The following is a 13,492-nucleotide window of genomic DNA, read 5'->3' as shown; positions in this document are numbered from 1 at the left end:
CTATGTATTAAAATAATAGAGTAAAGAATTTTGGTTTTATGTGTCTGTGTATTAAAATAATAGAGTAAAAAAATGGTTTTATTTTCCTCTACCCTCTTTGGTTTAGTGCTTCAAAGAGTGGTTAAAGGGGCCCAGATTAAAACAGATGTGCTTAAATGATACTGGAGAGGGGACTTAACACAAGGCAGCCAGGGATCATTGATTAAAAAAGCCATGTCTTTAGCTTGAGACAAATCCAGACCGGCGCTCATACACCACATTTTCCTGCCACATGCCACTTGCGCCCGACGGAGGCAAGTAATATGGCAGCGAGGTTGGGCAAAAGAAGGGAAATGGGGTTAAGGAAGAGGAGGGCTAAGCTGGCGCTGTACAACTTGAGCGTCTTAAAGCCAACCCTCCTTTCTCCAAACCTCCCCCCATGGCTTGAGTTGCAGATACAGGGATTACACAGGTCAATTATATACTTAATCTGCCTTTGCCCGGAGGGGATTAGAAGAACGGCTCATTGATTGATTTGAAGTATTTCCGTTGACCTTGGACGGTTATCAGCTTCACAAGCGTGGCGAAATTGCACTTCTGTGTGACGAACTTTAAACCGCTTTTTAATCGCAGCTGCTCCTCCCGTGGCGCTCGGCTCACCAACCGCTGAATGGCTGTGGCAGAGTGAGCTGAGGGCAGGGGTCAGATTGAGCTACAGATTGAAGGATTTGAGGTTGTTGTCGTTGCCACTACTGTAGTTTGCTCACAGCGGGAGTTGGGTGGCTGGATCTTTGTGTGTGGCAACGGGGTGTGGTTAGATTGTAGTAGTGTGGAAAAGAAATTCCTTGCGACGAAGCTTCTGTCATACCACTTGACGGTCCGGGATGTTTCACCTCTTAGATCCGGTCACGACCTGATTGGCCCACGTCAAATGAACAATTTAATCAATGCTTAGCTGAACAAACGTGCAAATTTAACTCCAACAAGCAAGTCAATGTAAACTGCGTGATATGGATATATACATAAAATGTATCAAGGTATCTATTAGAAATATCAACCTTCAATGATGTCACTTAATGTAGTTTTTTTTATCATTTAGAAAATTATTCTGATAAAGTTCTGGTTTTGGATGTACCAAAGAAATATATTTTCCTTAAAAGGTTTTCTAAATGTTCTTAATACAGAACAGTATACTTTACGATGTTGTTTTCTTTTTCTTTATACGAGCCAGGCATTTATTATAATTATTATGAAAACAATGTTACCAGATTTAGATGGCATGTAATGAACAAGACTGATTAGAAATCCATTCAATATTTAAAGATTAATCAAATTATAAACACAGGAATTTTAAATCCGATAAAAGTCCAATGTAAAAAGTACATAAAACCGCAAAAACATGTAGACTATTTACTTTACTGTGGCATTGAAGTTTCCTGTACGCCAATTCATAATCTTTTTTTTTTCCTACGTTAAAGCAAAGACCCCAAAACGTTGAGGTTAGGGGGTAAATTATTGGGCCATGAACCGCACCAATGATCATAATATTTTAAATGCCCAGCCAAGTGGGATAGGTTGAATTGACTGTGTGTGACTGTTTGAACAAAAAGGTTTCGCTTCTGTTTAATGAAGTCTGTAAGCAGCTTAGAGTCTTAATAATTACAAAGAGGGAGCATTTCGTTTCTGTCTTTTCTTTCTGTGGGACTCTCCATCCCGCGTGAAGATACGCTGCTCTCTGTTCCAGCTAAGGTCACCAAATCATCATAAATACAAGTTTAATGGAGACTTTACCTCTATCTGGCCTTGCTGCTTTATTGACGGGATCTGGCGGGGGGACTTGATCAAGGACCACGTGTTATCTCTGGGGTCTCTATCACCTTTTTACATCTCTCTTTTCACCCCTCTTCCCCTTTGCCTTGTTAAAAAGGGTGGTACGGTGGCATTTGTTTGATTAACTTGCCTGACAAAAGTGACAGCTGCTCACGGGCGTATGTGGATGAGTGGCCCAGCGCCGCTCCCTCTTTGTACATCTGTCAGAGTCGGAGCAGGGCGAGCGGGGTGAAAAGAGACAAATTGGACCCAAAAAGAAGGCCATTCACCTTCACCAGACCCCCTCTGGCACTCCACCCCTCTATCCCATTCAGGTGCTCGGCGGGACCCTCAAGTGCTTGCTGGCTTATTCCATTTTCGCTCCCTCTATAGAGTTCCCTGAGCCCACAAGTGTTTTAGCCCTCTTTTCCCTTCCCTCAATCCACCCCTAAGCGGCTCTTTGTGAGGAGAATGGCTTACTTTTCTCAGGGCCCGGAGCTGGCAGCTTTTTTTTTCTTTTTTATTGTCGACCACAGAGCTTTTCTGTTGCTCATTGTGTGTTTACTCAATGACTGGTCGCTGACCATAATTCCAACTGTTTAGTTTCTCACAACATAGCTCGTAGACACCCCCCTCCCACAATCACGTATGTGCCTATGCCTTCCAAACAAATTGCTGCATGTTTTGAGGTTTTTGGCCTCTACTGAGATAACACTACACTTCAAATACAAAGAGATACAAATGCTCTTCAGACTTTTTACATCAATGTTTACTTGGCCCAAATTCGGTACTTTTCTCCACCGACTCGCTGGCTCAAATGTCCATTGAACTTGTTGCCATGCCAGCAGCGTTCCTCCTATGGTCATTGGTCAGCAGCAGTTCGCCTTTTGTGTGTTCAACACAATCAAAACAGTTTGAGACTTGTTGGCTTGATGAAGGAAAACTTACTCCTACTGCTTTAGTCTTGCTGCTCCTTCACCCCCTCAAGCAATCTCCTTGCTTGAATGGACAGAAACAGTGAGTCAGAAGATGACAACATCCATAACAAGATGGTTAACTCCATGCATCTGCCATTAACAACACCTTACCTGTCAAGCCGCACATACACATTTATATGTTTAAGGCAACTCCACATTTGTTTCCAAATCAGTATAAGACTCAAAGCGCATGCTAATGACCAAGCATGTAACTACCTCTCTCTTTCTCTATCTCATTTTCTGAACCGCTTCATCCTCACTGGGTGAACATGCAAACTCCACACAGGTGGACCGACCTGGATTTGAACCCACTGTGAGGCCGACGCGTTAACCACTATATTTCCATCAATTCAATTTAGAAACACATTTTTTTTGTCAACTTACCTTTGGTTGGTATTTCTGTAATGGTGCTCAACTTGCAACCCTCTCTCTTGTGCCACCTCCTTAGAATTCAAAATATTAATTAGTGGCACACCAAATTGTCAAATGCCCAAAACTTTGGCCAAAAGGTGATTTAGACGGGTAGCTTTGGTCCAAATTGCTATTTACATTGAAATAACATTTCTGGAATTGAACGTTGTGAAAACTACAGAGAGAATGCGTCTGGACACATTGTTAAAAAAAATGCATGCTAATCTAGGTGGAGCAGGGAAAGTTGCATTTTTCGATGTATCAAGATTTGTGAGGAATCAGGTATGACATCATTGAGTACAAGAGTCCCATTAGCCTTGTGTGAAAAGCTCCTTGCGCTCTCTGGGGGTTAGGCTTAGACCTGCTGTTGGGTGACAAGTTGAGCATGCAGCTGGATGGAAAGGGGCATTGTGGGGCTGGTACTGGGACTAAGATTGAACGGAGAGCTGTGTGGGGGAGTCTCTCTACCTACTGTGTGAGTTACTATGGTAATTGAGTGGGGCCTCTCTGCTGAGCTTGTGAGCTGAACTAGAATAGGCCAGCGGTGGGCTCTGAAAAGCAGACCAGGTAGGATTAGACAAACCCATTGTTCAAAGTGCATAATGTCTTGTAGTCAGATTTAGAGTTTCCACTCCCTCAATTTGATCTTTACCATTGTGTGTGTTTTGTGCATTCATAGATGGGATTGGGGTGTTTATCAGTGAGAGGGGGGGGGGGGGGGAGTCGTGTTACTTTTAGTTTTCAGGAGGAGTTTTTTAACATTCATAATGAAACATGTCACGTGACAGTTTTGGTGCATCCACAAGCGTCATTCCTTGCCTCCTGATCATCGCAGGCACAGCTGGACTCTCACCAGAACTATTTTTCTGTCTCTGTCTCTCTCCGTTGACATGACCAGTCACTTCCTAAATGGTTAGGATAATGAATCAGTGACAAGGACTTGAAATTGTAATGTCAACATTATTCAATATTCATTTCAAGGCCCCTCTTAAATGTCAAAAATGTCCTTCTTGAAGAAAGTTAAACTTTCTGCCATGTGGGTGGTCAACAAAATCAACATTGATCATTATCAGATCAATAAGGACACTACTACCATTATGGTGGTACTATATCACTAATAAAAATCTTAATCTTATTGATGATAACCCTTAAATTTATTGTCTGGGTTTTTTTTAAGTAAACTTTAACTTCTAGTTCATTGGCTTCCTCCCAAATTTCAAAAAGAGTGATTTGTTGTTTTGATATAACAGCTATTTATCTTCAATTTTAAATGATTTAAAAGTAGTCTGCAGTAGCACATCCGTCACAGGTCAAACGTGGAAATGGCAGTGTTGATGATAGTCTTTTATGGTGCCTAAATGAAAGTCTCACTGCCATTTGATTGATTGCTTCAATGATTGTAGAAAATTTACAATACAAAGTGGATCCAGTCATCTCAAATTGAGCAAAATGTACATGTGCAAAGGGACTAAGAAGAAGAAACAGTTTCTCCCAAAATAAATAGGGCTTAAAATGGGTTCATACCTTTAGGGAAGCGCATGTAGAACATTTCATCCAGAGCTATTAGTTTAAACATCTGAATGATTTTTTTTAAAAGAAACTACCTATTTGTGTAGGTGGTCTTACAGAACCTTAAACATGAATAGATATGTACAAGAGAAGCAGCAGAGGCAGAAAGAGGCAGAGGCCCGGTAGCTTGTAATCCCCATGTACCCCCTGTGGTGAGGCCTCTCATCAGCTCCAACATTCCTGGCTCTCAGCAGCACAAAAGCTCCTGAGCGGCCCCTCAGCGAGAGTTCACTGACCTTACAAATCGTTTGACTTTTTATAGGTTTTGTGTCTGTAAATAAGGTGAGCATAAAGAAAATGCCTGTCTTTATACTCTTCAATGTCTACATTTTACCTTTGCTGTTGGATTAAAGGGAAGTAACTGGGTATTTTTCATTTTACTAAAGAAATAAATAAAGTACGTAATGGCATATACAGTACTGTACATTTACCTGACATAATTAATATTTTTAAATGTACATCCTATTTTTTTTAACTTCTAAGTGCACTTAAGATCCTTACTAACTTTATGGTACATCGCATAATGGATTGTACTTTGTAAATACTAAATTGTGATTGTGTGCAATGACCTTGAATCTATAAATTGTAGCTTCATAATTATACTGTTCCAGTAAAAGTGCTCAACGCAACGAAAAAAAGTACAAGAATAATTTCATATGTGCATTGCCATACTCTATGTATTATTTTCAATAAGATCATTTCATCATATTTATTGGGTAACTACTCATACAAAGTAATATGTGAATAATATTTTCAATGTTCATCCTTAATGTGCCTTTCTTCAATTTAAAAGATGAAGCCTTAATAGAAGCCTCCCCCTTTCATCAGAATGAATAAATGCCCCCGGTCTCAAATGAGGAAATACAGTATGTCAAAACGCATAATAACAAACGGAGCTTATTAGTAGCTTGACGGGCAGCCGTAGCCTGTCTGTAAGCACTTGGGCTTTAAACCCGAGGGTTGTTGGCTGAAGATTTTCTTGTGACAAAAAAAATAATAATAATAATTTCCTATGTCTTGCCTGTAGCCTTGAGAACACTTAAGAAATTATAACAGCGATATCTAAAGTTCTAATCTTACATCATTAAATAATTTATTCTCCTTTTTCCCCTTTTATCTAGCTTTAGAAGGAAGGAAAAAAAAGCCTGCATGCTAAACATTTGACCTGCAAATCTAAAAAGGCCAGTGGCCTTTCATCACACTACATTGCAAATGTATGCAAATCACAAGATGAACAGGGGAAGATGTATGCCATTTTTTGAATCATATCGTGCTGGTGGCACCCACCCCCAAAATCCCCTCCCACCAAGTGGCATGTTAAGACTTGGGTGTGAAGACGGGCTTCAAGCAAGGTTTGTGCATGTGTGTATGTGTGTGCGTGTGTGTGTGTGTGGCAGTGAGGGGAAGTTTTCAGAAGGATGGGTGGCTTGGTGTCAGATGGGGGCAGGAGGTCGCTCTTTCTCCCAGCTCTCGCTTGAAGGGGTGAGGGACGAGCAGATGTACATGTGTACATGTGAGAGTGTGTTTGCTATGTTGTGTGTAGCGTGCTTGTCGCCTGCGTATAGGTAGGGGTTCATCAGCATGTCACAAGGTGACAAAACCCACTAATGTAGTCACACACACACACACACTCACAATCAACGATATCCCGGTTGAAAGAAATGGAAGCGGTTAGATCACAGATTTAGGCCTCATCGGGTTATGGCATTATTATTCAGAGTCATATTACGCTTGTTTTGGCTGTTATCAAGTGCTAGCCCCCTGCTGCTGTTCAGCCTAAAGAAGAAAAATTGGGTGAAGTAATCTGTTCTGATGATTTTTTTTCAATACTTGCCAAAAGCAGTAAAACAAGGGGGAATTACTGTTCATTTTATATTCTCGGCAAATGTCAGTTGGCTTTCATCTTTTTTATTATGTGCAAACCAAAAGAGCGCCTGCCTTTCTAAAGAATATGGAGTAAAAGTTGTTTTAATGGATGTGCTTATATTTATTTATTTATTTGTTATGGTTTTTGTTTTATGTTTGGAAAAAAGTAAAATTTGGAAGAGGTTTTGGGTCAGTAAAACGGAAAAAGTACATACAATGGTGGACTTTTTTTGTTGTAGTAGGAGTTGGCTGGTCTTCTGCATTCTTTTTTTGTAAGAAGCTCTCCTGAAGCTGTTTTTAATGCATGTTGGCTATCCAATTGGGCTTATTTTTCCTAACTATACAGAGACCTAGGCAGATGCACTTCATGTATTAGGTTCTTTTAGACACTGATGAACCATTGAATATATTTCCTCTCTGTCCCTCAGTGTGAAGCCTTGCGCCAATTCACCACCCAGTGGTTGAGGACCACTGCTTGGAGAATATAAATTATTATTTTCTGCATCAATGTTTACTTTGAACACAATATCGAGACACATTTTGATTTTATAACCAACAAATGATATACAGTTGAATGAATATGCAACCCTTAGCTATGGCAACCAAAATCTAAATATCAAAGCACATAACTTCTCTCCCCTTTTGTGCTACTAAATAAGTGCTTTGCAATGGAGAATCAAGTTGTATTATGATACCAATGTTGCATCAAAAATTTAAAAATTCAATTTCTTGAGAAAATGTAGTAGTAGTAGCTTGTAGTTCAAGTAAGCACAAGTGCACATCCATGTAGTACAATTACATGCAAGTGCACATTCAAGTATTTGCAAAACTCCTGAACAAAGTCTAGCCATGTTGCTGCCATGACATTGATGATATTTCCTGGATCAACATTCTCTGCTTGAATAGTCTCCATCAGTAGAACACTCAAATTGGCCCTAAAAAGCACTCAAAGTTGATGAAAATCACAGGCATCGTGTGTTGACAAGATGTCCTTGACAGACCTCCCAAATGCAATGGCAGCAAGAAACTTGTGACACAACTGTCAAGCCTCTTTTTGACATAAATGAGGAGGAGTAAGGCAGAAGAGGACACAAAATGACTGCTGTGAAAAATGGCTGTATATGGGAACTGTGTGGCACCATGTCTAAAAAGTCTAAAGAACAACAAGAAGTGAAAAGAGTGGATGATGCAAAGAGGGAGAGCAGCCAGTCACTCCAAGCCTGGCCTCTCCGTGGGGGGTTATGCTTGGGGCGAGATCGCAGGCCTGCTGCCATGCTGAAGCCTTCACAGGCACACAGTGACAGATAGGATACTGCTGGCACCGGGTCGCTGCTCTGATTCACCCCGGTACTGTATGGCCGCAGCCATCTTCTCACCCGTGTCCCACTCGCCGTGACCCGATCACTTCGTCTTCAGCTGTCACGCTTGTGATTGTGGTGTGCTTTTGAGCTTGGTTTGTTGTTGGTCAGATCAAAATGTTCAAGAAATTGCTGGCAATCTAGTAATCGTTGGTGTTGTTTGACACACTTGGTAAAAAAAATGTTTCCTTGGAAAGTACATCTTTATTTATTTTAATATTCAGTCAAATGCAACAAGGACATGTTTGGGTCAGAAAGTGATATGACCAATGTGCAAATATAGTCAAACTAATGACATTCAATCATTGTTTGGACAAGTTATACACAGAAGGGATTGTGTGTCGTGTTACCGCAAGTTTAGAGTCCTGATGGATGTGGGAAAAAAAACTGTCCTTAAGCCTATTTGTCCGTACGTTGTGAGACCTATTGCGTCTGCCAGAGGGCATCAGCTGAAACAGATTGTGACCAGGATGGTATGGGTCCCCGATGACGTTCCTGGCTCTGCTGAGGTAACGAGGGTTGGCAATGTCTTCCAGTGAGGGCAGAGAGCAGCCGACGATCTTCTGGGCAGTGTTAATCACTCTCTGAATTTACACTCTTTATTGTCATTATACACAGCTGTGTATAATGAAATTGGTGGTGCTACTCCACAAAGTGCGTTTTCCCAGTAAAAACACAAAATAAGTAATGTAAAAATATAAAAAGTCACATCCGGGCAAGGCAAATTCTAAAATTTCCACTCAGCGTCTGGCCCCTACTTTATTTATCTGCCCACATTCTCTCAAGTCATTTCTTTCTAGATTTGACGTTCATCTCTTCTTCTGTGACCCTGACAGTTGATGTCACTCGCCTTGTATTATTATCAGCCTCTGCTCATTATAATCCATCAATTACACTTGACAACACCCGCGACCCACAGAGGAGCATCTGAAAGCTTTCGGCACCCGTGCTTAATGTGCCTCATAGACATCGATGTAGGGGATGCTAGTCTAAATTGAGCAATGACAGACTCTCAAGGTTGATTAGAGCACCTGTATTAGGGCTGCTTTTCATGTTTGTATATACATATCTCATGAGTACAACATGAATGTGTATTTCTTAGTTTCCACCGAACAATCATTAAGCATCAATAATTTATTGTTTTCTCAGACGTTTTTTTTTTTTTTTTTTTATCAAAGGAGAATCCGGTTTATCCAGGGACACGACGAAATGTTTCATGGTCTTCGACAATTGCCTATAGGTCTGTCACCACAAGACATCCTCAGAAAATTCGGATCCATGCCAAGAGCATCACATCATACTCATTCCGCTTTATTAAGATCCTATTAAATGATGTCTCATTGGCAGCTGCTTCTTCGTGGTGTCCAATATTTAAATAGATCCAAAGCCTGTGGGGCTGCTGGGGAGGATTTCCAGTTTTTCCTTGTTCCAAAATTGGATCCTCCGCAAGGTTGAACTGGAGTAGATTGTATCATATTTTTTTCATCCTCTTCTATTTGTCATCCACTTGTTCTATTCTCTTACAGCAATGGTACACTAGCACAATGAACATGGTCGGGACTTGGCTTACAGACCGCATGGACCTGCAACTCCATGTCTATCAGTTGAAGATTCTCATCAGAATTGTCAAGGTATTGACTGAATTTTACATTCTCGATCAATTCCAACAACAATGTTTTTTAATCTTCAGAAATGAATGTCCAGAATTGCTTATTCTTATCCAGTACTACTAACTCCTCACCAAGCAGTAGGACTACCAAAATATATTGACAAGGCGCTTGAATAAGAGAACAAAAAACATAATGTAAGCCTGTATTTGCTAAAAATGCGAGTTATTCATCCAACTCAAAAGGAAAAATGGTCTTTGATATTTTATTTTTCACTTGATACAGAAATTCAAAGGATTCAAGGAAGATGATTACTACTGATTGTAGTGCCTAAAATGTCTGAATCACTGTTTATGATTTGTTTTAGAAAAAATACCGGGACTTCCGTCTTCAAGGGGTGCTGGACTCCACATTAAACAGTAAGATGTATGAGACTGTCCGAAATCGTCTGACCTTAGAGGAAGCCACTGCCTCGGTAAGGGAGGGAGGGATGCAAGGCATTTCCATGAAAGACAGTGATGAAGAGGGTAGTGATAACTAAATCAATTGGACAATTAGAATGTTAGAATGTTAAAACAGTTCAGCAATATGCTGCCTAAGAACACACACGGCCTTCCTGAGGTCAAGACACATTGGCCCAACAATTGACATCACATGCTTTGTGGTATTTTCGTTCTCTGTTCCTGTAAGGTTCTATTGTTTATGTCAGAGTTATTAATCATGAAATGCAATTCAAGATGTACCTATTGAAGTCCTTGTGTAGGCTCAAGATTGAATTCAACACAACAAAATATTGATAACAAATAATTAAAAATAATGGTAGTACACCGCAAATGGGCACTGTAAATGGCACGAGGACACTCAATACAAGCCAACTGGAGAATATTATGCCCAAATTGTGTCTGTCTATCATCAAATATATTAGGAAATAGTCAATGATTGTTATTGCGTCCAAGAAAATGGCACTAGATTACAAAAATACTATATATGTATAAGTGTATGTATCTGTATATATCTGTATATATATATATATATATATATATATATATATATATATATATATATATATATATATATATATATATATATATATATATATATATATATATATATATATATATATATATATATATATATATATATATATATATATATATATATATATATATATATATATATATATATATATATATATATATATATATATATATATATATATATATATATATATATATACACACACACACACACACACACATACATACATACATACATACTCTGTATTTACTCGCATATAAGATTCATCGTGTCATAACGTCATCATCTTGCATTTTTTTGCATGGCGGGTTTATGCGCTTATAAGCAGTACCCTTGATTTAATCATCATTTTTTTGTCTGATAAAAGTGGCTTATATGCGAGTAAATACAGTGTATATACATATATAGGTACTGGAAAAGTTTAACATATTTTAAGATTTCATGTATTTAGTCGTATTTCTAGTTTTGTGTACTTTAACTTCCAGATGTTCTCATGCAATATGTTTTTACATCTTCCTTTAACTCACAGTCACTGACTGAGCAGCAAAGGCATCCACTGCATGCTATATTCTTTTTGTCGAGATATGAAAAGTATGTTACTTTTCTTTTCATTCATTCAAATCCACACCATTCATCAATACTCTACTATTTGACTAATTTAATGGTGTTGGATTTGATGGTGAATCAAAGACCCACTGTTTTATTGCATTAACTACCTACATGAAAGACCTCAGAATTTCTACATGAGAGAGGGATGAAAACATGTTGGGGAAAGGCAAATTACTAAATTTCATTGATTGGTTATAGGGGGAAAAATAATCACTAAATTACTTGGCGATTTGATATATATAAACTGTAATGACATAGCAGAAGTCTGCGTGATTGCAGCATCTCATCCCATATTTGATGTAATTTATTTTATTTTTTGTAGTTTAATTGTTGTTTTTCCTCTCCTGTTTAGTTGAGATGGCAAACTAGTTTAAGGTAGGTCACAACATTTTGCCTTAATTGCACAGATACAAAATGAATGAATCAGTCATTAGAAGACATTTCTTCTGACCAATCATAAAAAAAGTTTTTTTAATTATTGGTGTGACATAAAATACAATTGAGAAATAATTTAAGCCGTATGGTGGTCAATAATAAGCATACTAGCAGTAATGGCAGTCAAGACAAAAATCCTTAAAATAATTTTAGCCTTCACATTACTGCAATTTACACCACTTTATTGAGAAAAACATTTAAAAAGAGGGAATTTATTTGAATGCGTGAAGTACAGAGATTATTAGTTTTTCTAATTCAACTTTAAATACAAATATCAGGTTCTCGTTAGTGCTGAAAACAACAAAGACTACCTAGTTTTGGACCTATACATTGCTAAAACCACTACTGAATCCCTGTCATTTTAAAAATAGTTGTTAAAGCATATCCAAATTAGCAAAGACTAAAATACCATACTGGCCTGTTTTTCTTGCCATATGTAGTATATTTTAAAAGGTTATAGTGAGATTTTGTTTTTGTTTTTTGTAGTATATTATTTCAGGTTTTTTATGTACACCCTAGTGTTTTTTTACATACTTTTATTTTCCAAAAAGGATGGGATGGCAACATATTCAAATGGATATTGGGAAATGGTGTCTTTCTGTATTTTACTTCTTCTGTGAGTGTTCCTTTCCTGTAAAAGTGCTGCATGTAATCGGTATTCACATGTTATTGCTCCATTATGGGAAGTTACCGATTTGGGTTTGTCCCACTTATGACAGCAAGCAGAATGCATCAATATCGAGAGCATTTGAATAAAGTTGAATGGCAAACAGAATTTCTTTCCTCAGGTTCTGTTATGCATGTATCCACTCAATTTAAAACCATAAGCAGATTCAAGCAACACATTGTATGTTTTGGCAGTTGACTGCATGAAAATTAATATGTTAATACACCACAATAGACTCGGCCCCACCCTGCAGCATTGTTTCTTAAGAAAAATCTGAGATTAATGTGGATTAAAGCATCATCTTAAGAGTTGACATTGAGGTCCAGAAGGAGATTGAAAGAATTGCGCAGCTCAAATCACCGATGACTAAAATCAAATCAAGGGCCCAAGATGGAAGTTAAAACCAAAGTCAAGAGGATTAGTTATAATATAGTCCCAAATTAAAAGAAGAAAGGATATTTAAAATTATTTTTCTTGTGGGGGGTCATGGGACAATAATCTTCCTATATCCAGACAACAGAAGAGGAACAAGATTTTAGATGGTGTAATATGCCAAATTTATAGCAAAAGTCAATTTATTAAAAAAGATCAATTTGCTAGGCTTTTCTACAATGTATCATTCCACCTTATTTTGGGTTACAGAGGCTAAAATGTAGTAAGATAAAACACTTGTGTATTATGTATTTTTGTATCTTTAAATACTTTATTTGGTGTTTTTATTTAAATCAACCAACATTATTTGGCAAAGTTTTGTTAGGCCATAGCCTAACTAACCACTGTCCAAACTCCCCAAAAGAATATCTGATTCGAGTGTCTTGATTGCAGTCTATGCTCTCAATTTTGAACAAGTCCTACTTATCTACCCAAAATGACAAAAAGAAAATGTTTTCATTTTGTCAATTTCCATAAATCTTACTATGCCAATTTAAATATATTTATTTTATTCCTAAATGCAGGAATGAAGGGAATATGTTGTGTGTTCTATCAAAGTCATTTTTTTCCCCTCACAAATCAGTTGGAGATACATTTCTCTATGATGAAAAGTAAAACAATGACAGTGAGGAGTCCTTTCAACTAATGTAGTGTCGCATTCTTTTGACCCTGAGTGATTTTTTCATATATTTTCCCAATGAAGATAATGAATGAAAAACAGCCTACTTTCTCCAT

General features: G+C 38.1%; 1 protein-coding gene across 10 annotated transcripts in view; it reads left to right on the top strand.

Annotated features, from left to right (window-relative positions):
* cadpsa (Ca2+-dependent activator protein for secretion a) overlaps positions 1 to 10,551 on the top strand; it is a 47,975-nt gene extending 37,424 nt beyond the window's left edge. For 4 of the 10 annotated variants that reach the window (XM_077726198.1, XM_077726197.1, XM_077726195.1 and 1 more), the window contains 2 exons: positions 9,496 to 9,600; positions 9,944 to 10,548. In XM_077726198.1, coding sequence (XP_077582324.1) covers positions 9,496 to 9,600; positions 9,944 to 10,117 — 279 coding nt within the window. In that variant the 3' untranslated portion in view covers positions 10,118 to 10,548. Of the gene's footprint in view, positions 1 to 9,495; positions 9,601 to 9,943 lie in introns of all 10 variants that reach the window. The other 6 variants (XM_077726193.1, XM_077726199.1, XM_077726194.1 and 3 more) reach the window with 3 other exon arrangements.
* The last annotated feature ends 2,941 nt before the right edge of the window (positions 10,552 to 13,492 follow it).

This window comes from Stigmatopora nigra, chromosome 10 (genome assembly GCF_051989575.1).
Source record: "Stigmatopora nigra isolate UIUO_SnigA chromosome 10, RoL_Snig_1.1, whole genome shotgun sequence".
NCBI classification, from domain to species: domain Eukaryota; kingdom Metazoa; phylum Chordata; class Actinopteri; order Syngnathiformes; family Syngnathidae; genus Stigmatopora; species Stigmatopora nigra.
This window is presented reverse-complemented; position numbering and strand designations above follow the sequence as displayed.